Raw genomic sequence first — 25875 nt, forward strand, 5'->3', positions numbered from 1 at the left:
ATGGTTGGGTTGGAGGAGGCAGAGAGTTCTCAACTGCCAGCCAGCAAGGACCCAAGGACTTCGGTCCTGTACCCACAAAGAACTGAGTTTTGCCAACAAGCTGAATGGGCTTAGAGCTGAATGAAAGGCAGGCTGGCTGACTGAGGCCTTTATGTCAACACTGTGAAACCCTGAGCAAGGTGCCTGGCTAAGCTCAGGTCTCACCTGCACAGGTGATCTAATGAAGGGGGGTTTAAATTCTTCCACGTTTGTATGTATGTATGTATTTATTTATTTATTATTTTCCGCAGCAATAGGAAAATGAACACAGCCCATCTGCAAGTTCATAGCCTGAAAATCAAAGCCTGGTAGATTGTAGGTCTCTGTAAATGTTCAACAAATCTTAAGAAAACATAGCTTTAAAAAGAGGGGAAGCCTTACCCTCTCTGAGGAGTGAATGGGATGTGGGAGTGGAGAGGGGGGAAGAGGGGAGGGAAGGGGAACTGTGGTTGTTATGTAAATGAATAAAAAAATTTAAAAAGTAACTTGGTGATTTCCAATAAAAAAAAAACATAGGTATTTTTCTTGACATGTGAGGTAGGCAGAATCATGATATAAAAACTTATAGCCATAAAAATTGTTCAGTTCAGGCTGGGTGGATGTGGTGCACACCTTTAATCCCAGCACTTGGGAGGCAGAGGCAGGTGGAGCTCTGTGAGTTCGAGGCCAGCCTGCTCTATAGATCTAGTTCCAGAACAGCCAGGACTACACAGAGAAACCCTGTCTCAAAAAACAAAACAAATCGTTCAGTTTTATTGTATCATCTTAAATGAAGAAATAGTGTTAACCAAGAAGACCAAACTGGTGTGTAGCTCATTTTGCTCATTTTGTGTGCCCAGCATGTACCGGCCACTGTGTTCAATCCTTAGCACAGTTTCTCCCCAAGGGAAGACTATTTGGGAAGTAAAAATGCATACCAAGGTTGGCATTATGTATTTGCAGTACTTGTTCATAAAGAACTTGCACCCAACGTATATAAAGAATTCCAGCACCTGGAGAGATGGCTCGGCACTGGCTGCTCTTCCTGAGGTCCTGAGTTCAGTTCCCAGCAACCACGTGGTGGCTCACAACCGTCTGTCAGAAGCTCTGGTGCCCTCTTCTGGCCTTCAGGGATACATGCAGACAGAACACTTATTTATAAATAAATAAAAAAATTCCTCCTGTAGCTCTAAAAAAAGAGCATATCACTCAGAGACAGAAAACTCAGATACTTTCCAGAGATGCTATCTGCTAGACAATTAGCATAAAGGACACTCCAAACCACAATAATTCTAAATACTTGCTTAGTGTTCAGATCTGAACTGAAAACAGAACACAGTGAGATACTATTTATTACCTTTCTATCAGAAAGGCTAAAGTTACAAACAGAAACAAGGGACTGGGGAGACGGCACAGCAGTTAAGAGTATTGGCTGTTCGTCCGGAGGCTTCAGGTTCCGTTTCCAGCATCCACGTGGTGGCTCACACCATCTGGAACTCCAGTTCCGGAGGATCTTATCCGTATGTACATATTAAGGATATCGGTCCTGAGCTGAGGGTGCAGCTCAGTGGTAGAATGCTTACTTAGCAGGTGTTAGGCCCCAGGTTTGTCCCAAGAGAGGTGGGGATGAGAACAATGTGCGGTTATCATATGTGTTTCAAATATTACCTCTAGTTTTCCCCTTGAATTTTAGCAAATGACATACTTGGAAAAAGATCATCTTTTAAATATAATGCTAACCGCTGTTGGTCGAGTATTACCTTGTGCTGTGTCTTGAATAAGCGTTTTTGTCTGGCTTGGGGCTGGAGAGATTGCTCAGCAGTTAAGTCTGCTGCCCGTTCTTCCAGAAGGCTGGAGCTCACTTCCAGCGCCTGCCTTGGGTGGCCCACAATGGCCTGTTATTGCAACTTTAGGGGACACAAGGGGACACAGTGCCCTCTTCTGACTTTTGAAAGCACTATACTCACATGCATACACACACGTATATGTACACACATGTAAACACATGGACACACAAATAAAAACAATCCAAAAAACTTTACATGTGGATTATTACATTTAATAGTGACCATAGCCTTGGTGGAATACAATGTTTCCCCCTTGTTGTCAATGAAGAATTATACATTTTAGGTCATTTAGCCAATAGCTGGGCTATGAATGAGCAAACAAACTCATGTTATAGAACCATTATTTAGAGTACTAAAATAGGCCTGCTTTCTTCCTATAAAGAGCCTTAGGCCAGCCAATTTTATTACCATTTTAATGTTTTGAGTAGGCAATGCAGTCATTGCGAAATGATCAGAAGGAATGTAGTCCTAGCTCTCCCTGACCCCCCTTTCTTCCCCTTCCTACTCTTTACCTCATTCTCTGCTTCTGCTCCAATCCTTGATGGTGCCTTGTGATAACACCCACACTTTTTGTTTGTAGATCCAAGTAAACATGATTATATAGCCAACTTTTCTTCCTGCTTAGGTCATACAAAACGTTAACATTGTTTCCGTTCACTTACTTTTGCAAGACTTGACTGCTGCTTTGGTATAAAGTCTGTTACAGGGAAGATACCTGGATAATTTAACTTTCTTTTATCTTTGAAGAGATTTTTTTTTTTCATGCTGAGTGTTCGGTTTGTTTCAGTAGTAATTTTGTATTGAAATGGACTAGAGGCCAAACCACAGCTTTGCCAAGGCTTATATAACTAACAGCAGCTGAGCCTTCAGCCATCACCATGTGCTGTGAGGAATGAAACCAGAGAGCAGGCAGTCCAGAGAGGTCTTGAGCAGTAGTTAGTTCTGGAGTCTTGGGAGCACTCTGACAAAAGGTGTGTGTAGTGTCCCGTTTGTTTTTCATTGAGCTTTGAGAGCTGTCTAACAGAAGGGGTTGTGTGTAGTGTCCTGTTGTTTGTTTTGTTCTTCATTCAGGTGCTAGTTCTTTATGACTTTTCGTTTTCCCATTTCTGTATTACCATATATTAACTGCACAGTGTAATGAGTTTTATGATGATATTTCCATGCATGTATATAATGCATACTGATCCTGTTATTCTCTGCTGTTCATCCATCATCACCCCCCCCACACACACACACACAAACACATACCCACCCTGCCACCCTTCTGCTTTCCAAACACATGTGACATACTTCTCCTCTTAGTGCTCCTTGAGGGAGAAGTAAAGGACAAGAGCTGGGAGAAGCACCAAGCAGACTCTCTAGAGAGGACCTGTGCCCCTCCCGAAGTCACTCCCTGAACACGCTTGTGTCTTGCCTTTCTTCACCGTAGGTACTGGCGGAGGACACTGGGCATGCAAGTCCGCTATGTGCGCCATGAGGACTATCAGTTCTGTTACTCCTTCCGGGGCAGGCCAGGACACAAACCGTCCATCCTCATGCTACATGGCTTCTCTGCACACAAGGATATGTGGCTCAGCGTGGTCAAGGTACACTCCCAGACTCTGCTGTCTCAAAAGGAGAGGGGTGGGAACACAGTTCAAATTCATCTTAAAATTAACAAAGTACATTGCTCAGGCCTTTTTTGTGTTACAGAATTGACTGAGTAATATTTTTTGTTTTGTTTTTTGTTTCGAGACAGGGTTTCTCTGTAGCTCTGGTGCCTGTCCTGGAACTAGCTCTTGTAGACCAGGCTGGCCTCAAACTCACAGAGGTCCGCCTGCCTCTGCCTCCCGAGTGCTGGGATTAAAGGTGTGTGCCACCACCGCCCGGCCTGATTGAGTAGTATTTTAAAAACTGTCTTTGGAATCTTCTCACCATGGAGATATTTTTAGGCAGGGGGAGGGGTGGCGGTGTTAGAACGCTCCATCTCAGAACTGCCGTGACATGATGCTCAAGCCTGGGCCTTTCCCAAGTGTTTGTTCTTGCGCATTCCTTTCCTTTCCCTGCCTGCCCCCAAACTCCTCATCCTTCTGCTATTTGTTCTTTTTTCTTTCCTTAATCATTTAGAGAGATGGTCTTGATCTGGCAGCTTTTCAGAATCCTTTTCCAAGTCACTTTTGTGCTGTTGACTTGTGTTGCCTCTCACTGTATTTTTGGGAGAGTGACTAGCTAGCTGGTGGAGAGTGTGACTGAGGCTGGCATTTGTCTCGAGAAAGCAGCATCCTACTTCAAATAGGACAACTTCTAAGAGATCATAAGTGTCACTAGAAGGGAAAGCGCATGTGCCATTGGGTTACTTGTGCCCTTTCCAGATGCCACCATGAGGACAGCCATCTTCAAGCCTTTAATCCTTTTTGTCCCTCCTTTGTTAAACATCCTTGGTATGTTTTCAGACTCGTGGCTAAAAGTCAGTGCATCTTTTAAACAGAGGAAAGGTGATTTGGGAGAATAATCATCTCAAGAATTAGGTCTTGATGAAGAAATAAAAGAAAGTTGAAACCAGCCTTATGGCTTTGGGGAAAAGCATTGCTCCTTTGACTCTGGTCTCTGGGAACTGCTCAAGGCTGTGGGAACCATCTCTCCTGGTTCCAAGACAAATAGCCACATGGCTGGAGGAAGCATGGCGTGGGAAGGAAAAGAAGTAGCACTGAGCAAACAGTATTAAGAAGTTTTAAGATGTTGGCTTAGAGGGAAAAGCACTTGCCATGCAAGCCTGGTAAACTGAGTTTGATCTCTGGAACCCACATAAAGGTGGAAGGAGAGAATTGATACTTAAAACATAATGGCAAATATTTTAAAAAAAAAATTAAGTGCAAGATGTGAGCCTGCTAGCCTGAGTTTTGCATCCTCTCTCCAGTCACCCACTGAGCCTCTCTTCATCTGTGTGCCATTCCTGAGTTCCTCTCCTCCCTATGAGGCTCTGTTGATACTTATTCACATATATCACGGAAGACATGTGGAGGATCAGAAACATCATCTCAGTGACTCTCTGGGTCACTGGGTAGAGGGCAGCTGCTACTTCACCGGAGAAATGGGCAGACGTGTTTCTCTAGATCACATACTGACTGTCTGGGTCTTCAGTTCCTTCCCAAGAACCTGCACTTGGTCTGCGTGGACATGCCTGGCCATGAAGGCACCACCCGCTCCTCCATGGATGACCTGTCCATAGATGGGCAAGTTAAGAGGGTACACCAGGTAAGCCAGAGGCTTTACTCCTAGATTGTATCTTCTCACATATGGAAAGCAGGCAAGAGTTGCATACTGGCTCATAGCCACGCTGTAGCACATTCTGTCTCCAAGCGGTTGCAAACAAATTGGTAGCCTAGGGATATCTTTGGTCCATTCAGGAGAGCCTGAACTCGTTACAGATCTATTTCCTTTAAGCCTATTGTACTTTTTTGTTTTATTTTTTGAAATAGGGTGTCATGTAGTGGAAGGTTGCCTTGAACTTCTGATTCTCCTGCCTCCACCTGCCAAGAGCAATGATCACAGCAGTGTGCTACCAGGAGTGTTATTTGTGGTGCTGGGAATCAAGTACAAATCAAGGAGTTCATGCGTGCTAGCCAAGCACTCTACCCACGGGGGTTACATCCCTTGCAATTCGTACATGAAGAAATGTCATCTGGGCAGTTTCTCAGCCCTCTGAAAAGGCATTTAGAGTTCCCCTGTGGAGGTCTATTTTCCCGCTTGTTTGGTAGGGGTAGACTCTTTGCATTTTGCTGTATTTTAGTATCTATCTCTGGCTCTCTCTTAAGGTTATGATTACCCATGAGCCCTTTCATAACAGAATAGTTTGTTTCAGGTTCACATTGATTTTTTTTTCAAAATAAGGATATTTAGTTGATAATTTCTGCCTCCACTATCAAACTATATATTTTAACTAGGGCTTATTGTCTGGCTCTTTGCTGTATCCTCAGCAGCTAACCATAGTTCCTTGTAAATAACAAATACCCAGTAATATTTTTCCAGTGAGGGACAAGTGTATAGATTGTTGATTGGACAGATGTCTAGTCAGAGAGGGCTTCAAATGAAGCAGGAGCCATCAAACTATGGCTCCAGAGCTGCCACCTACTTTTGCTTACTTAGGTATGTATTGTCTCTGGCAGCCTTTGTGACCCAGCAGCTGAGCTGAGTAGTAACAACAGAGACCAGATGAACCATAGGAAAAAAGCACTGCTGCCTTGACCTTTTACAGAACAGTTTATGACTTAATAAGGGGACCCTTGTTGTTTGATTTTATATTTATAAATGACCCTACAGCCATATGCGCCCGTAAAGCAAGCTATAAATCCGTTACAGGGCTTAACTAGATACTGGGTGTGATTGTGTCGGAGCCAGCAGAGTGTTCAGTTTTACTGAGGGGAGGCGTCTCTGCTCTGCAGTTGTCACTGACGTCTCAGCCATAACCATGTTCCTTTTCATTTCTCCTCCTAGTTTGTAGAGTGCCTTAAGCTGAACAAAAAGCCCTTTCACCTGATAGGCACCTCCATGGGTGGCCACGTGGCTGGAGTATACGCCGCTCAGTACCCATCTGATGTCTGCAGCCTGAGTCTTGTGTGCCCTGCTGGTGAGTGACGTGACCAGAGCAACCTCACCGGTGACTTGAATTTAAAGAATCATCCACACAGCTCCTGCTGTGGCTCCTTTAAAAATTTATCCTTCTGATATAGACCCCAGAAACAGGCATTGCTTGTGTAATGAGAACCATAGCCAGGCAGAATTAACTGGAGCCAGCCCTGCTCCACAGAGAAGGGGGGGAGGGAGTGGAAATTTAAGATTGATTGTTTACATGTGAAAAGGTGGAAACAAGCCCGGTGGTGGCGCACACCTTTAATCTCAGCACTCTGGAGGCAGAGGCAGGTGGATCTCTGTGAGTCTGAGGCTAGCCTGGTCTACAAGAGCTAGTTCCAAGACAGGGACCAAAGCTCCAGAGAAATCCGTTCTCAAAAAAAAAAGAAGGAGGAGGAGGAGGAGGAGGAGGAGGAGGAGGAGGAGAAAGAAAGAAAGAAAGAAAGAAAGAAAGAAAGAAAGAAAGAAAGAAAGAAAGAAAGAAAGAAAGAAAGGGGGAACAAGTTAGGATCACATCCTACCTACATTTTTCTTTATAAGCTTTGTCTTTGAAATGATTTTAATTTTTTTAAAACTTTTTTATATTTTATAAAAAAGTTTATTATTTATATTATTTTTTTAAAGATTTATTTATTTATACAGTATCCTGCCTGTAAGGCCAGACGAGAGCACCAGATCTCATTATAAGTGGTTGTGAGCCACCATGTGGTTGCTGGGAATTGAACTCAAGACCTCTGGAAGAGCCGTCAGTTCCCTTAACCGCTGAGCCATCTCTCTAGCCCTATATTATTTTTTTAAACAATCTTTTCTCATTTTACACACCAATCTTAGTTCCCACTCCCTCCTTTCCTCCCACGCTCCTCACTTTCCCCCACCCCACCCACCTCAGAGAGGGTAAGGCTTCCTATGGGGAGTCACCAAAGTCTAGCCCATCACTTTGAGGCAGGACCAAGGCCCTTTTCCCCATATCTAGGCTGAGCGAGGCATCCCTTCAAAGAGAATGGACTTCAAAAAGCCAGTTCAAGCACTAGGGATAAATCCTGGCCCCACTGCCAGTGGCCCCACTGGAATTCTGTTAAATTTACGGAATGTTGACAAGGTACTGCAGAATCTCATATGCCCTTTACCCAGTTCTGTCTGTTGTGAACAGTCCATATCAATCACACAGTGAATGTGTCACAACCAGGAGTCAAGCTTGGTGCCCGACAATTAACTGAATCCCAAGCTTTATTTGAATTCGATTTCATTTTTCCAACCATGTTGTTTTTGTGTATCAGAGTCCAGTATAGGATACCACAAGATATTAAACCTAAGATTAATTAAAAAATATATATATGTATATATACATATATATATACATATATATATACGACTTTGGGGGGCAGTGACAATATAAATTAAAAGAGAAAAGATGTAAAGGCTAATGGAAAAAAAGGAATGTCATTATTTGATCATCTGACAGGATCTGACTTTTTTATGCTGCTGAATGTCAAATCCAGGATTAGTCCTACAGGCTAAGCAAATACTCTGCTACTGAGCTCCATGCCCACATCTTAAGTTAGTTTGTTTCTAATAGAGATGTCATCTTACAACTTCTAAAGGATACTACAGGAAGTTATGAGGCCATCTTTGAAAGCTTTTAAGACCACCTGATGAAATTGCCTGTGCTCTCAAAGGACATATTCCATGATTAAAATGAAAGCGGAGTCTCTGTGAAACAGTATTGGATCTGAACAATTCTGGGCAGGTTGTGTGGATCCTTGCCCATCCCCCAAGTTAGGCTCTTGCTACGGCTGGCTTTAATTCGCTGTGTATGTAGCCTAGGCTGGCTTCAAATTTGCATTCCTCTTGTCTCAGACTCCTGTGTGGCTAAGATTACAGGAGCACGCCATCTCAGCAGGCTTTTCTGGACATAGATTTATAATATGTGGTTTTCTTTGGGGGTACGAGAAAAAATTGATGCTTAGTGTCTTCTTTGGTCCACTTTGTTGATGTGGGATCTCTCTCTGAACCTAGAACTTGCCAGTTATGGCTAGTCTTGCTAGCAAGCTGGCTACAGGCGCCCCTGTTTTTATCTCCAAGGGTTGAGATTGCAGGTGGCTATACAGCTTCTACAGGGGGTTCTAAATGCCCATCCTCATACTTACGCAGCAAGAGCTTCTTATCCACTGAGCCATTTCCCTGACCGTAATATGTTGGTTTCTATAGGATGGCTAGTATTAAAGATGCAACTGCCTGTCTGTTTTTAACCTAAGGTCTCATGTAGTCAAGGCTGGTCTTAAACTCCCAATCTTTCCACGTCTACCTCCCAAATTCTGGGTTTCCAGACCATGCCTAGCTTTTCCCCTGAAATCTAGTTCTTCATCTATGTTAAACCAAAAAATGGCTCTTTGTTGGTAGAAACAGCTCTTTCCCTGCTACATGATGCTAGCTATCCGAGTCTCTTGTGTCACGTGACAGTGAGCAGTCTCGAAAGGAGTCTCCCCTCTCTGCTGATGTTCTCTGGAGGAAAAGAGCCTATGTGCTGCACTTACATTCCCTCGTGTCTTATGCATTGGCCACAAAGGGGAGGGCATCCAGGTCAGGGGAGGGAGCTGCCGGTCATGGCAGCCCTGTGCTTTCTTTCCATCATACGGGTCCTTCAAGCTCCTTCAAGTAATTAATGCAGGCTGAAAGTAGTGCAAGTGAGGCACCATCTAGTCTTCCCACACTCCACTGTTCTCATCTCTGGACAGTTCGTTGAAATGCAGATTCTGATTCGAGAGGCTTGGGGACAGCCTGAGTTTCTGCGTGCCGTGGTGTGTGCAATCAGTCCTAAAACATAACGGTGTTGCTTTAATCTGTACTAGCTTAGAATTTATCATGTAGCCACATATGCTGGCCCTGAACTTGTGATTCTCCTGTTCCCGCCTCTTGAGGCATGTAAGTACCACCATGCTTAACTCCGACCCTAAAATATGTAGGATGATGTATTTTTCCCAGTGTTTCTCAGAATATGATTTTTACTTTGAGCAAGGGTGCTAGTATCAATTAAAAATGATCTTCTAACCAGGTAGTGATGGTGCACATCTTTAAACCCAGCACTCAGGAGGCAGAGGCAGGCGGATCTTTGAGTTCGAGGCCAGCCTGGTCTACAAAGTAAGTTCCAAAGATGGCCAGAACAACACAGAGAAACCTGTCTCAAAAAAAAAAAAAAAAGAAAGAAAGAAAGAAAAACAAAAGGATCTTCTAGTGAAAGAAACCTGACATGTTAACCTGAGTTTGTCACTGAACATGTCCTGCACACAGGCACACAATGCATCTGAGAGGTGTATCATCTGGCTCTTTTGTTTTGTATCCCAGGCCTGCAATACTCAACTGACAATCAGTTTGTACAACGGCTCAAAGAGCTGCAGGACTCAGCTGCCATTCACAAAATTCCTTTGATCCCGTCTACCCCAGAAGAGATGAGTGAGATGCTCCAGCTCTGCTCCTATGTCCGGTTCAAGGTGCCCCAGCAGGTATGTGTGTCATGGACACACCCTTGTCCTCCACACGGCCTCCCCAGTGTGTTCTCTGGCATCTACTGACTCCATTCTGTCTGCTCCAATTGTTCAGCATGTAGCTCACCAGATGCCTGTGATATGTCAGACACCACGCTGAACACTATGGTAAATGTATACACAGGGAATTTTCCTGGGCAGATGTAGTCCAGTGTGGGAAGCAGACAACTAATAGACAAAAATTTACAAATTGAAACCAATTTTAGAGGTGAAGTGAAGGTGGTGTAAGTATTTAAAATGGGGAGATAGGGGTAGCTTGATAAAGTAATTTGAGGGGCCATGTGAGGAGTGGATTCATGGCCATGGAAGAAAGCAAGTGGCTGAAGCCTAGAGAGTGAAGGAGAAAGGAGATGGAAAGAGAGTCAGGGGCTAAATCCACATTCTCCATTTTAAAAAATTAGAAGACTCTTAGACTTGTACATTTAAAAAGAATATTTTGAATGAATCCAAAGGGCTTTTTGTCTATGAGGGTTATATTTGTTGGTGCTGAAACTCAAAAAATTTTAAAACACAAAGACATTTGCCATAAGAGATGATAGCTTGTTACATAGGCACCAAACAATAGTGTGCTTTTAAGAGAATGCGGTGAAAGGCAATGACGCCGAGTGACATTGAGTATGAGCACAGTGTGACCTCGTGGTCTCCTAAGAACTGCTCTGAGAAAATCTTGTAGTTTGTGGGAATGAGTCTCTTTTTTCTAAGCGTAGTAGGACTGTAGGGGACACAAATAAGAACAGAGGCTACTTAGAGTATGCTGTTGCTTAGAGATGATTGTACGGACTGGGATAGCAGCACTGGCTGAGATGGGTTGTGAGAAAAAATGGACAGGACTTAGGACGGGTCGGAAGTGGTGGTGAGAAAGAATGGACAGGACTTAGGGTGGGTCGGAAGTAGTGGTGAGAAAGAAAAGTGAGCAGTGCCTTCCGGTTTTACCCAGACTGAATGGGTAAAGTAGCATTTTCTGAGCAAGGAAAGGAGAAGAGGAAGTTCAGGTTTGGGACATATGCTGAGTTCCATTTTGGCTATATCAAGTTCAGATTGCTTTTGAGGCCCCCAAGGGATGTGTCAAGCAGGCAGTTGGATATTTAAGTGGTGCCGAGGGAAGTCCAGCCCAAATGTAAAGCTGGAGGCAGAGGAAGATTATCGAGGGCCGTGTGTCTGAACGAGGTCATTTGAGGAAAAGGAACAGAGAGGAAAGTCCAGAGCTGAGACCTTATAAACCCAGATTATCTCCCTGTATTGTAAGCAATGGACCCTGCCGCAGGGTGAGGTGAGGTCCTCCTAGGCGGTGAGAATGGATGCTGTGCAGACTTTGTGACCATGACTCAGTTAATAAGGGCAGCACACTTCTGGGGAAGCATCCCAATTCTGTGTCTGTGGTGTAATCTGTCCTCGGTATCTTTTTAGCTCTGAAGTGGCACCGTCCTCCTCTAGCTGTGATATCCTTAGAATATTGTTTCCAGAGGAGACTCCATGCTTTCAGCTGTCAGGAATGAGAAAACACTGGGAGAAAATACATGTTGGCTTCAGAAGCCTCTCTTTCCCAGGAGGGCAGGGCCACATGCCATTGAGTCCACTAGGCCATCTTGAGGTTGTGTTTGTTCACAGGAGCTCTGTCCTCTGTAAGACCAGGCCTGTCTGTCTCTAGCCTTTAGAAGTGCACTTCCATGAAGAAGGTCCTACTTATATAGATTGCATAGGTGGTGGATGTTATAGGATGCCTTAGTATCAGAGATAGCCGGTGGATATGTAGGTACCGGATAGAGAGATGTGTGAGTTAATGCATTTGTATGCTTATATGGCTTAAGGCTGCAGGATGGAACGGTGCATGGATGGTTGTTGATTGGTTGGTTGTTTGGTTGGATGGGATGATGGCTGGATAATGTATGGGTGGAGAAAGGATGGATAAGAAAATACAGACATGAATACAGGATTCAGGGAAACAAGATGAATGGATGAATTGAACAGTCAATTAAGCCAGTGGTCCTCAACCTATGGGTTGCAACCCATTTGGGGGTTGAACAACCATTTCACAGAGGTCACCTAAGACCGTAGGAAATATGAGATATTTACATTAGAGTTCATAACAGTAGCAAAATTATAGTTATGAAGTAGCAGTGAAAATAATTTTATGGTTGGGGGGTCACTACAATACAAGGAACAGTGTTAAAGGGTCTCAGCTTTAGGAAGGTTGTGAAGCACTGAATTAAGCAGAGTTGGAGAAGCAGGAAGAAATTTCTGTCATGGAACGCAGTGTTATTAAATAACACTCATTTTCCTTACCTCTGTGCTTCTACACAGAACCTCTGTGATTCCAGTCTTGCTTTAGAGAGCTGGTTTAGTCCAAAGCAGCCGTGGTTCAGTATATTAGTGAGCTTTCTATCATGGTGGGAAAATACCCAAGAGCATCATAGCTTCAGAGGTTTCGGGCCATGGTTACTTGGCCCCTTCACTTTGGTGAGGCAGGACGTCATGGCAGGAAGCATGCAGTAGAGCAGAACTGCTCATCTCAGACAGGGATGGAGCCGGGGTTCCAATATATCATTCAAAAGCATATCACCTATGACCTCTCCAAGTAGGTTGCACCTCCTAAAGCCCACCTCCCAGTGGCACCACAGGCTGAAGACCAAGCATTTTTAGTGCGTGGCCTTTTGCGGAATATAACACTAGTCTTCCCAACTTTGGTCTGCATAAGACTCCTGAGAAGGTGTGGTGAAGGAGTCTGGACCTGTTCCCTCACAGAGCTACCTCTGTGAGCCCTCTGCTTTGACTTTGAGTCCTGAGGCAAGGAACTGCTTTACAGATGGCCATAGCCACCTATTTGGGTTAGTAGCCCAAGGCTTGGAGATCTGGCCTGTCTATATTTGCTCTGTGCATGCTAGGCTAGCGCTCTGTCAACTGAGCTATGTATGTCCCCAGCTCCATCATTGTTTATAGGATCATCAGTCCTTATCGTTCAGTTTTGTTCTGCATTTGAATAGTATTGCCTAATGATCTGATATTTTGTTTACCCAAATTTTTGTCTTGAATTAAACCAAGAGTTTCTCAAGATTCCATGCTAGTGTCTTTAACATAGTGTGCAGACCTCTGGCTTTGCAGCATTTCCCAAGTTCCTCCCTAGTATTTAATTATTACTGTTTTTTAATGTGAAAGGTGTTTTGCCTGTATATTTGTGCACCACATGGATGAAGAGCCTATAGAGGCCGGAAGAGGGCATCAGAGCCCTGGAACTGGAGATACAGATTGTTGTGAGCCGCCTTGTCTGTGCTGAGAGTCAAACCAGGTCATTTAGAGCAGCAAGTGTTGTGACTGGGCTATTTCTCCAGCTCAGTTTGTGTTTTTTTAAAGCCTCCCAATTATATTCTGCGTTCTGAGGGTTCACAAGCCCAGCCCTAGGCAGTGCGGGAAAGTGCTGAGCTTTCTTTCCTGTGCTGCCCCAGAGCCATAAGAGGCTGGAGGAAGTGAGACTTCTCTTGTTTTCTAACTTTGCATTCTTCATCCTCAGATCCTTCAAGGCCTTGTTGATGTTCGCATCCCTCATAACGGCTTCTACCGGAAGTGTAAGTAGCCCTGCTCCAGCTTTCAGCTTAGTGGCTGGCTTCCTTATAATTTGTAAACCTCTGTCCGTAGAGTGGTCTGAACCTGATGAAGCTCTAGCTGTTGTGGTACCTGTGTGACCCTGCATACATTCACTATGTGTTTCTTTCCTTACAAGTGTTTTTGGAAATCGTCAGCGAGAAATCCAGATACTCTCTGCATCAGAACATGGACAAGATCAAGGTCCCAACACAGATCATTTGGGGAAAACAAGACCAGGTATGTCACAGGGCCCTGTGGAAAAAAGCAAGCAGTGATCTGTGAAGTGGGCCTCCCTAGTGGGTTTCTTGTGTCACAGTTCTGTGAGCTGAGAACAATGACATTTGATTTTTATGCTCCACCGTATTCTTTTCTGCCTGCCCCACTTGAGGGTGCTGGAAACCTCAAGCTGATGAGACTAAAGCTCAGAAACAGCTTGAGCATTTGAGATCTTTGCTTTTGCCCATAAAGAATAAAGAAAGGGGCCTTGGCTGGGAAGACCTACCGGTGACTTTGATTAGCCCTAGGGCATGACTGCAAAACTACTTTCAAAGGAGAATATGGAGGGAAAAGTGATCCCACTAGGCATACTAGGGGGATAACTAAAATTAAAATAAAAGTGAATGGGTTGTTCAGTCGGGGAAGCTCTGGGGGTCCCTAAAGGTCTTCCATGGAGGTTCTCCCTGTAGCCTTCACCTCTTGTATTTTCTAGTGGGGCTTTCCTACCCCTTGGCTTCCTACTCCAGCGTCAAGCCAACTACTCAAATCATTCCCCTTAAGTCTCGGGTCTCCCGACTGTCCCAAGGCTGGTGTAGGGCTGGGGATGTGCAGGGGGTGATGCGTTCCACCTGGCATGCACAAGGCCATGGATTCAATCGCCCGTGTGGATTAGCATGGATGTGGTGGAAAGGCCAGAGTAAAGGCCTTCCTTCTGCTCTGTCATGCCCTGCCTGACCCCGGTTTACCGTGACCTCTCACACTCATGCTCTTTCCCCTTCTGTAAAGATTCCTCTACTCCCTCAGCTGTATCAGAACTCAGAAATGGTGTCTTCCCTTTCTCTGCTCCTCTCTGCAGAGCCCCTGTTCACATCATGCTACCTTCATCTCTTGATACGTCTGGCACCCCCTCCCGCTTCACCTCTGTGCAGACAGGAACTCAGTCTTTTCCACCTGGTTAGCATTGGCAGTGTTCCACTTCTAGTGCCATGTGTCAGAGTCAAACAGGAGGCTTGCTGATGACTTCTATTCACCCCCTCTTCGTGACCCCCTGCCGGGTGTCAGAGGTAGAACCGGTCCACAGCAACACCGTGGGGGATCGACATCTTTGTGTACTCTTTCTTTCCCTCTCTTCCTCTGCAGGTGCTCGATGTGTCTGGGGCAGATATATTGGCCAAGTCCATTGCTAACTGCCAGGTAGAGCTTCTGGAAAATTGTGGCCACTCCGTGGTGATGGAGAGACCGAGGAAGACAGCCAAGCTCATTGTCGACTTCTTAGCTTCTGTGCACAGCACAGACAACAACAAGAAGCTGAACTGAGGCCCTTGCCACAGCCTGCATTGTTCACACAGCATCTGCTCCCATCCCCAAAACTTGATACAGTCACCACTCTCAGGGATCCTGCCCCAAATGCCATTGGAGGACCAGTGTCCCTGAGGAAGCCAACCTCCTATCCCAGTATGGTTCCACAGAGCATCAGGGGCCACAAGGAAATCTCCAAGATCCTTTTTCAAAATAGAAACCTAAATGGAACTAAAAAAAAAGAAAAAACAAAACCCAGCCATGAAGCCTGCTAGAAGTCTTCAAGTGTATGTCACTGACAAGCCAAGCCAGTGCTAAGCAGCCACCCGGGATGATGACCATTAAGGACATTTTCTTTAAGGCATTCCTCACACATTAAACTTGAGCTATTTTTGTTGCTTCAGATGTATCCCTTGCATGGTCAGTGGCTTCTTGCATAGGAGCTTTAGTCATTTATTGAACCCTTGTTTAGATCTAAGCAAGTTTTGCATAGAGGCCCATGTGTGAATGCAGCCCATTAGCCACAAGACCAGGGAAGAAACAGGAAACTGTGGAAGAGCTTTCTGCCCCTAAGGCCTGATGCACAGGCCTGGAATCTCAGCCACTTGGGAGGCTGAGGCAGGAGGATCTAAGTTCAAGGTTTGCCTGAGGTACAGAGTGAGTTCAAGGCCAGCCTGAGCTACTGACTGAGACAATTAAAAAAAAGAAAGAAAGACATGAAAAGAAAATGCTTCTACGGGTTTTTTTTATATGTAGAAACATACATAGAGGGGCATTGTTTGGCTTCAGCCAGCCCTCAGGACTGCCGAAGCAGCACAGCACAGACTTATGGGTCTGGGTACCTACCAATCAGATATGAGTGACCAGAATGAAGACCATCTGACAGGGTGGGTTTCCTAGGAATAATTTATCATTTTTAAAAATAGGACTAATAAAGCAATAATGTTCTAGACCTCTATCTAATCAGACTGGAGCTCATGGGCATCTTTTCTATTCTGCTCTTCTACTGATACCCCTCTGATGTAAAATACTAGTTTGTTAATGAATTCTGTGAATTCTGTGAACAATAATGTGATTGAAAAAAGTAAGTCCAAACAGCTGTAAAAAGTGACCACGATGATGTAAAATAAATTGAATAAGTCTAGGCTGGTAACACGCATGTGCTTTCCTTTTCTGAGCTCCTAATGGGGTGCAATATTAATAGATTTTCTGTTCATTTAAAAATGTGTTTATTTGTGGGGTCATGTGAAGAGGCCAGGGATTGACGGTTGATGGCAGGTATCTTCCTCAGTTAGTCCCCACCTCATTTTTAAGACAGGATCTCTCAGTGAGCCTGAAGCTAGCAAAGCCCCAGGCATCTTTCTCTCATTACCCGTCCAGCACTGGAATTGCAGGCACATGAGGCTGTGTCCCGTTTCTTGCATGGGTGCTGGAGATCCGAACTTGGATTCTCAGACTTGCATGGTAATAACCCCTTACCAACTGAGTCATATCTCTGGACCCTAAAAAGATGTTTCTGTTATTTTATATTTACTGTGACTATGTGAATGTGTCTGTGTGGGCGTAAATGTAAGCAAGCGCAGCTGCTTGTGGAGGCCGGCAGCTGCAAGCCCCTTGGAGCTGCAATTACAGGCAAATTGTGCTTTGCCTGTTGTGGGTACTGGGATTCGAACTTGGGTCCTCTGCAAGAATAGTGTGTGCTGATAACTACTGAGCCATTCCTTCATCATCCTGTGTGTTTTTTAAAGTAAGTGAAATTATCTCTCAGAAGAAGTCGTCAATTTGTTCCTTTTTTCCTTTCCTTTTTGTTTTGTTTTTCTGGTTTTTGTTGGTTTGTTTTTTAACACAAGGTTTCTCTGTGTAACAGTTCTGGCTGTCCTGGAACTCCCTTTGTAGACCAGGTTGGCTTCTGTGAGTTCAAGGCCAGCCTGGTCTATAAAGCTTCCACCTCCAGAAACTTGGAAAAAAAAATAGTGAATCAACCGGTGGACCAAGGGGAGTAATGCAATTGAAAATAAAAGTCAACAGAATCTATTCTGTTTCCCAGAGAAAGTAGATAGTTGATGATTTTTCTTATTCCCATGAGTTCTGAGCTTCCCGTGAGGAGGGCGTCTCTGCACCTGGGTGATGAGAGATGGTTTCCCATGATTCTCTAGAGAGGCTCTGGATCTGAGGGTCAGTTTCAGAACAGTAGCCTCTGGACACAGGAGTTCTTACTGGTGAGAATTGGAAGCTAGGTCTGTAAGCTAGGTGTTCTGGTGTATACTCAGAATCCTACAACTTGGAGAGAGGCGGCAGAAAGATCGCGAGGCCACAGTAAGAGTGTCTCAAAGCACAGTGTCACCGGGGGAGGCATCTGCATTGTCATTCAGGCAGGGTATGTGCAGTCCACCTCAGCCTGGAAGAACAGGAGGCAGGTTCTGCAGTAGAACACGGCCCCCACTTTTTCCACTGTCAACAGAAAACCTTGAGAGAAGTCATGGACCAAGAATAAGAGAGTTGTTTTTGATAAACACATCAAGTAGGTTTTCTGATGGCCCAGCCATGCTGCGAAGTCCCTTGTACCCTGTATCTTGCTCCAATAATTTTAAGAAGCCTGCTAGTCACTGCCAGAGCTAGCTGCCTCCACACCAGATCCCGCTGGGCTCTGTGCCTTTGCCAAACCTTGGAAAGAAGAAAGGAATCATTCATCACGGCCCTTCCTGAAAGGCTGCTAGAAACTGCTGGACTAAAATGGAAAACCCCAGTCAACTCATTCCTTCTGCTCAGAGTTGGGAACCATCAGAGTTGTGGCAGATTGCGCTTCCTGGACAACTACTGGAGACATCGAGGGACAAGCATTGGTCAGAATGCTCTGCCGTCAGTCTGGGCTTCTCCGGGATGGGCATGGCAGCAGGAACGACATTGGTACCAGGTGACACATGCCAGGTCGGTGGTGCTGCCTGTTCAAATCTGTGTCTTGCACTTGAGCTCCTGTGAGGTCCCTGTATCCCAGGGAGTCCTACCTGCTGCTCTGCCCAGGGGAAGTTCCCAGAAGACACTGCTGGGTGGGTGGGGGGAGAGTGTTGGAATACCTGCCAGGTAGGGCTGTAGAACTAAGGCCACTGTGTTTATCCAATCCCTTTTTCTATCTCTTCTTTCTCCCAGTATGACCCATGCGCAGGAACAGGCAGTTATCTCCCAGCTCCGGTGTCGCCCCAAAGTCACAGACTAGATTTCCTGGTCAGCCGTCAGGGGGTTCAAAAGCAGAAGGCATTTTTTTAAAGATTTATTTATTTATTATGTATAAGTGTTTTGCTTGAATGTGTCCCTGCAGGCCAGAAGAAGGCACCAGATCTCATTACAGATGGTTGTGAGCCACCAGGTGGTTGCTGGGAACTGAACTCAGGACCTCTGGAAGAGCGGCCAGTGCTCCTAACCGCTGAGCCATCTCTCCAGCCCAGTAGAAGGCATTTTGAAGGGGGAGAAATGGACAGAGATGGGGCAATGGAGATAACCTTGAATTAGCTGCCAACATTGGAGCAGGGTGGGGCGGCGCAGTGCTTGGATTATTGTTCAAGAACCCTGCTGCCCTGGAGCTTTATGGTTCAGTACCGTCCATGTTCTCGAGGCTGGTATCAACATGCAGTTCCACGGCATGTGGTGGGAACAAGGGTCTTGAGTCACCATCACTGACCTGAGAGAGGTAGAGGCACCAGGCAGCTGGGCCATTCTTGCTGAGTCCAGGAGGGAGTCATGCCTTTCTGAGTTTCGGAATCTTTGGTTCATAAGCCTCCAATGGGAACCTTGGGCTATGGGGCTCCATCAGGTGATGGGAATGAAGGATTCTGACAACCCTAGTGGCCCAAGACCAAGGCTAGCTGGGGGCGTATACCTCTCACTGATTGCAACACAACTCTTGGAAGGTGACTGCCGAGACTACTGTGAACCTACTCCCACGGTTCCTCGCCAAGGCTCGCAGATCTGAATGTGATTCAAGCCCAGACCCATCCCTATGTAGAAGGACCGTGCACCACATCTCATATAATATCCCCGCTCCATGCATGACTCAATCGATGCATCCATGTTTCTGCTACCAGTGTAAATCGGATGAGATCTGAACAAACCTTCCCTTCGCAGTGGGACTGGGCGAGAAGACTGTGCTTCTGTTTTGCTCGCTTGCTTGTTTGTTTCTTAATTTCAGAGTCGCAGATAAAGAATGGGAGTCTGCTCTCCAGGTTCCCTCTTCTGTTGGGTGTTAAGTGGTACACTGAGGAAGAGAATTTTCCAGCATGGGAAAGAAACAGCCTGCACATGGGTGTGTGCCACAGAAGCCGCTTCCTGAACATCAGTAGTCTGTCTAATATTTTTAAAGGAATATTTATTTTATGTGCATTGGTGTTATGCCTGCTTGTGTGTGTGAGGGTGTCAGAGCTTGGGGTTACAAACAACTGTTAGCTGTCATGTGGTTGCTGGGAATTGAATCCAGGTCCTCTGGATACGTAGCCAGTGCTCTTAACCACTGAGCCATCTCTCCAGCCCCGTCCTATTATTTTAATTATTGATATTAATGATATCTGTCACTTTTATTTTCCCAATGCTAAGAAAGATACCTATGCCTCCTGCATGGCCCCACCCTTCCCCACCATTTTTTGGGAGGGACGTCTGTGTACTTGCATATACTACATACACATACCTATAATCAGAAAGGGCCTGCAGGTGGTTTGGTGAATTTTTTTTAAAAAAAAATATAAATGGAGTTATGCTGGGAATTATTGTTCCCCCTACCCACCTGCCTCTCTTACCGCTATCCTCGGGACTCTTCTAGATCAACCCATAGAGTTCCAGGATTCTGTAAGGAGAATGCAGAGTTCTCCTGAAAAAAGTGTAGAATGCCCAAGTACCCTTGAGAAAGTATTTTTGAAATTTTAAGAAATGGTCTAGCTAAGCCCAGCAGCAAAAGCCCATGATTTCAGCTATTTCAGAGGATGGCAAGTTGGAGGCCAGCCTCGACAACTTAGGAAATCCCATCCCAGAACAGAGTTAAGAAGAGCCAAGGATGGGGCTGGATGGCAGAAGGCCAGTCCTGTGAGGCTCTGGAAGAGAGGAGGGGGATCCCCCAGGTGAACTGTGAACAGCCCTGGCTTTTACCTGAGCGGATCGGAACTCAGATTGTCTCCCACTGAACTATCTCTGACTAAACTTCACAGATTCGTCAAGACACAATTTCTCTGTGTAGCCCTGGCTGTCCTGGATCTCACTCTGTAGACCAGGCTGGCCTCAAACTCACAGAGATCCACCTGCCTCTGCCTCTGCCTCTGCCTCTGCCTCTGCCTCTGCCTCTGCCTCTGCCTCTGCCTCTGCCTCTGCCTCTGCCTCTGCCTCTACCTCCCGACTGCTGAGATTAAAGGTGTGCGCCACCACTACCCAACCCACAAATTCTTTTTTTGTTGGTTGGCTTTGGTTTTTAGTTTGGGATAGGGAGGTGAGACAGGGTGAGCCATGTAGCCCAGGCTGGCCTCAAAGTCTCCGTGCTCCCGGCTCAGCCGTATGAGTGCTCAGCTCTTAGGCATGTACCACCATATGGTGATGCCTTATTTTCATTTGCTGCAGATGGAAGCCAGTGGCCAAGGAGAAGGAAGGCTCAGTCTTCCTTTGCGATTGCCTTAAAGATTGCAAGTCCTTAATACTCCAGAGCTCCCTATGTGGTACAGCTGCAGGCCGACTTTAGCTGAACTCACCTCCTTACTTTCTGCCTGCCGATCCCTGCGGGGTTTTCAGTTCTTGATTGGAGATGGTCCCCCAGGGTGTCCTTGAAGGAGCGGCTCCTTGTGGAAGGGATAAAATCCAGCTGGCACCTTCTGCTGCGTCTTCTTCACTGTGACAATGGCAATGCCGCCGGTGGCATTTCAGTGTCACCGGACGATACAGATGGCATACTGTGAGCCAGCTCTCTGGCAACTTGGTGGATCTCCTTAAAATGAAATGGAAATAATGGCTGCAGTTAAAAGCTTTTAGCTTCTGATCGTTTTGACCTTTGTCCTATCTTCAAAGAATCTGCTGACACAGGTCATGATTCCCATTGCGTGGATGGACAATTGTGGCATAGATCTCCCCTTGGGTACTGTAGAAAATCTAGTTGGTACCGATTAGCAAGGCAGGGAAGGGAGAGCAGAGAAATGAAGTGTGAACTGAATTCTTGGTCTCCGCTACATTAGTCCATTGGGAAACAAGAAAACAGTGCATTAATGTCTACAGTGCTCAAAATGTTCCACTAGGGGGCTGGAGAGATGGCTCAGTAGTTAAGAGAACTGACTGCTTTTAAAGAGGACCTGGGTTCAATTCCCAGCACCCATATGGCAGCTCATAACTATCTGTAACTCCAATTGCAGGGGATCTGGCATTTTTTTCACAGATATACATGCAGGTAAAACACCAATGCACGTTTAAAACAATTCCACTAGAACAACGTCAGGATGCCGACAATCAGAACACTGTGCTGACTAGATTTATGTCAGCTTGACACAAGCTTTGATCACAGGAAGAGGAGGAAACCTCGATTGAGAAAATGCCTCCATAAGATCGGGCTGTGAGCTGGGCAGTGGTGGCACATGCCTTTATTCCCAGCACTTGGGAGGCAGAGGTAGGTGGATCGCCTGCGTCGTCTACAGAGTGAGTTCCAGTACAGCCAGAGCTGTTATTTGGAGAAACCCCAAAGAAACAAAAAACAAAACGAAAAAGATCTGGCTATTGGAAAGCCTGTTGAGCATTTTCTTAATTAGAGATTGATGGGGGAGGGCCCAGCCCATTGTGGGAGGTGCCATTCCTGGGCTTGTGGCCCTGAGTTCTATAAGAAAGCAGGCTGAGTTCACCAGTAAGCAGAACTCCTCCATAGTCACTGCATCAGCTCCTGACTCCAGGGTTCCTGCCTTCTTTTATTTCCTGTCCTGATTTTTTTAAGTGATGGATTATGGTGTGGAAATGTAAGCCAAATAAATCCTTTTCTCCCCAACTTGCTTTTGGTCATGGTGTTGGTCACAGCAATAGTAACCCCAACAAAGACAGTTTTGGGTAGAACTGAGGATGTGGATACCAGGAATAGAATTCAGGTTTTTTGGGCCTGTCAATCAGTAGCTTTATCTGATGAGCCATCTTGCCAGACCCCTTGTGTGTTTTATTTTAAAGTGATGTTACACTTAAATGTTCAAGAGAGAAAACTCCACACCAAACTTGTGGGAAGAAATTTAAGACACTCAAACAAGATTTTTCAGGTGATTTTCTTGTTATTCCCCCAGCCTGCTGCCTCTTGAAAGCAAGAGGGGGGATGGGATGGGTGAATAAGGGAGGAATAGAGGGAAGAAGAGATGAAGAGGAATGAAAACTTAGTCATGGCAGCACACTCCTGTAATCTTGGTATTCTGGGGGCTGAGTTAAAAGTCTGAGGCTCGCTTCGCTACATGGTAAATTCAAGGCCAGTGGGGATTACATAGCAAGACCCTGTCTCAGAAAGGGGGAACTGGGGAAGGGAGGGAAAGATTGAGAGGGGAGGAAGGGAGAAAGAGAGGAAGAGAGATGGCACCTTTTGAGAGGCAAGAAGTTAGCTAGGGAGGGAGGTTTTTCTTGCTTACCACCTTATATCATCTGAAATGATACATCACAGTACCCAGTAAAAAAAAAAAAAGTAAAATTTTATTGAAAAAAACAAAAACAAAAACCAGCCAATAATCCTTTTCATCCTTAACTCTGGATTAACAAGAGAGCCCTGACAGAATTCAAGCATCAGGGGGCATTGTTTTTCAAGATTTTGGTGCAAGAGTAAAAATTTACCAAAGTTCTTTGAAACCCAAAATGCATGTACTTCTGGTTTTTTTCTGGATCACAAAGCCTGGCAAGAGGAGTTTTCCAGGTGGCTGGCCCAGAGAAGCTTTTCTATTACAGTTTTCTGGATGGCACGCAGTACATGAACTAATCACAACTCCTCAAGGAAGTTGCTGATTATTTATCTATCTGTACAAGAAGTAAAGAAGCTGGATCTGTAGCAGAGAATGGGTTCCAAGACAGTTCTGGCAACTTCCAAAATCCAAACTTTTTTGAGAAAGAAAATGTCACTATCTGGGGTCTCTGTTAGTTTTCTTCACATATTGCCCATCTGAAACAAGTTCTGTTTCCTTTGAGGGGAAAAGAGAGGAAGCATAAGCCACATAGCTACAGAGCATGGCCAAGATAGAATGACATCAAGTCCAAATGGATCAAAGACCTCAACATAAAGCCAGCCACACTGAACCTTATAGAAGAGAAAGTGGGGGGCTGGAGAAATGGCTCAGTGGTTAAGAGCATTGCCTGCTCTTCCAAAGGTCATGAGTTCAATTCCCAGCAACCATATGGTGGCTCACAACCATCTGTAACGAGGTCTGCTGCCCTCTTCTGGTCTGCAGACACACGCAGACAGAATATTGTATACATAATAAATAAATATTTAAAAAAAAAGAAGAGAAAGTGGGAAGTACACTTGAACGCATTGGCACAGGGAACCACTTCCTAAATAGAACCCCAGCAGCACAGATACAGAGACAAACAATTAATAAATGGGACCTCCTGAAAATGAAAAGCTTCTGTAAAGCAAAGGACACGGTAAACAAGACAAAACGACAGCCTACAGAATGGGAAAAGATCTTCACTAACCCCACATCAGACAGAGATCTGATCTCCAAAATATACAAAAAACTCAAGAAATTAGACACCAAAAGATTCAATAAAAAAATTCAATAAAAAAAATGAAGTACAGACCTAAACAGAGAACTCTCAACAGAGGAATCTAAAATGGCTGAAAGACACTTAAGGAAATTCTCAACATCCTTAGTCATCAGAGAAATGCAAATCAAAACAACTCTGAGATTCCATCTTACACCTGTAAGAATGGCCAAGATCAGAAACACTGATGACAACTTATGCTGGAGAGGTTGTGAGGGAAAGGAAACACTTCTGCATTGCTGATGGATATTCAAGCTGGTATAGCCCCTTTGGATGTCAGTGTGGCGATTTCTCAGAAAATTAGGAAACAACCTTCCTCAAGACCCAGTAATACCACTTTTGGGTCTATATCCAAAGGATGCTCAATCATGCCACAAGGACATGTGCTCAACCATGTTCATAGCAGCTTTGTTTGTCATAGCCAGAACCTGGAAACAACCTAAATACCCCACGACCGAAGAATGGATAAGGAAAATGTGGTACATTTACACAATGGAGTACTACACAGCAGAAAAAAAAATAGTGACAGCTTGAATTTTGCAGGAAAATGGATGGAGCTAGAAAACATTATTTTGAGTGAGGTAACCCTGACACAGAAAGACAATTATCACATGTACTCACTCTAGGTGGTTTTTAAACAAAAAGCAAAGAAAGCCAGCCTACAAACCACAATCCCAGAGAACTTAGACAACAATGCAGACACTAAGAGAAACTTACATAGATCTAATCTACATGTGAAGTAGAAAGTATAAAAAGACAAGATTTCCTGAGTAAATTGGGAGCATGGGGACCTTGGGGGAGGATTGACAGGGAGGGGAGTAGAGAAAAATGTAGAGCTCAATAAGTATCAATAAAAAAAGTAAAATAAAAAACAAAAAAGATAGGAATGACAGAGCTTTGGGGAACAGCAAATATTAGATTCTTTTTCGGGTTATAGAGAAGACACCAACTGACCTAGGCACTGACTTGGCTGTGCAAGGCATCCCTTTACCTTCACTGCCATGTCCAGCTCAGGCCAAATCACAATCGTTTACTAAAATACAAGCTGAGTGACCCAGTAATACCAAGGACTGCAAGCAGTGATAAGTCATCACACAAGTTCCCATACTCAGAGACCACTTCGGTTTAAGATGGTGCCGTCTGGACATCACTGGCCAAAGCCGATAATCTGTGATACCACTCGTAACCACAATCTGGGGCAAATAATTTAGCCTTTCCCTCTTCCTCAGTTCTACTTCTGTAAAATGGGACTTTTGTAATAATAGCTACCTCAAGGTTGTGTGACGACGGTTCCATCAGATAACTTACGTAAAATCTTTTGGAGTGTGCCTGGCACAAAGTCAATATTAGTTGCTGTTGTTGCTGTTAAACACACACTGTATGTCACACGTAGAGTGGGACCATATTTTATTTTCCTGAGCTCCCAGTACCCAGAATAGTGGCTAGCATGTGGTGGATTCTGAACAAATACTTCATGTAAATGTAGAAGTGGAATAACATCTGGATATAGGAATAGCTAAATCTTTCCACGTCGATACAGAACATCTACTATGTACGTGGTGCCATAAAGGTATATTGACAGTAGTAGATCTTGTCCTTAGTGCCTGACAGATGTTCTTGAAAGATACTAAGGCTTGGATTTAGTTTCGTTGTTGAGGACTTGCTTAGCATAGGGGAGGCATTGGTTTTTGATCCCTGGCACAGCAAAAAAAAAAATAATAGTCCAGGAGAGGAAATATTTGATATAACCTGTTGCGAATGAACGTAGAAATAAACGACCAAGAAGACTGTCCGGGCCTAATAAGCCTGCCACAAACGTTAAGTTCCGGAAGTGGACGCTAGGGGGCGCTGCATCCGCCGGCCTCAGCCCTGCAGAGGATTCTGCGACAGCCTAGTGACTGACGCCGCGCAGTGACGTCACGTCCGCTTGCGGGTTCGCGTCTGTGGGGCAGGGCGGGACAGAGTCAAATGTAAATACACCAGCTTTGCGGGTCCACGCTTGAGCCGCTGCCGACCCTTGCCGAATTCTAACCTCG

The 25875-nt window shown here is 45.0% G+C and overlaps 1 protein-coding gene and 1 long non-coding RNA gene across 5 annotated transcripts in view; one reads left to right on the forward strand and one right to left on the reverse strand.

Moving 5' to 3' along the window:
* The window catches only part of Abhd6 (abhydrolase domain containing 6, acylglycerol lipase), a 44678-nt gene extending 28424 nt beyond the window's left edge, over positions 1-16254 (forward strand). For all 4 annotated transcript variants that reach the window (XM_050161136.1, XM_050161138.1, XM_050161137.1 and 1 more), the window contains 7 exons: positions 3295-3451; positions 4986-5099; positions 6339-6471; positions 9816-9973; positions 13521-13575; positions 13731-13831; positions 14951-16254. In XM_050161136.1, coding sequence (XP_050017093.1) covers positions 3295-3451; positions 4986-5099; positions 6339-6471; positions 9816-9973; positions 13521-13575; positions 13731-13831; positions 14951-15127 — 895 coding nt within the window. In that variant the 3' untranslated portion in view covers positions 15128-16254. The remainder of the gene's footprint in view (positions 1-3294; positions 3452-4985; positions 5100-6338; positions 6472-9815; positions 9974-13520; positions 13576-13730; positions 13832-14950) is intronic.
* LOC126513032 (uncharacterized) lies at positions 15292-25698 on the reverse strand. The gene is made up of 4 exons (XR_007595236.1): positions 25589-25698; positions 20830-21062; positions 19894-19940; positions 15292-19358 (listed from the first exon to the last, which is right to left on the reverse strand). It is a non-coding gene; the product is annotated as an uncharacterized lncRNA (long non-coding RNA).
* Between the last annotated feature and the right edge of the window lie 177 nt (positions 25699-25875).

This window comes from Alexandromys fortis, unplaced genomic scaffold (genome assembly GCF_014885135.2).
Source record: "Alexandromys fortis isolate MF-2015 unplaced genomic scaffold, M_Fortis_MF-2015_v1.1 scaffold_123, whole genome shotgun sequence".
Classification (NCBI taxonomy): Eukaryota; Metazoa; Chordata; class Mammalia; order Rodentia; family Cricetidae; genus Alexandromys; species Alexandromys fortis.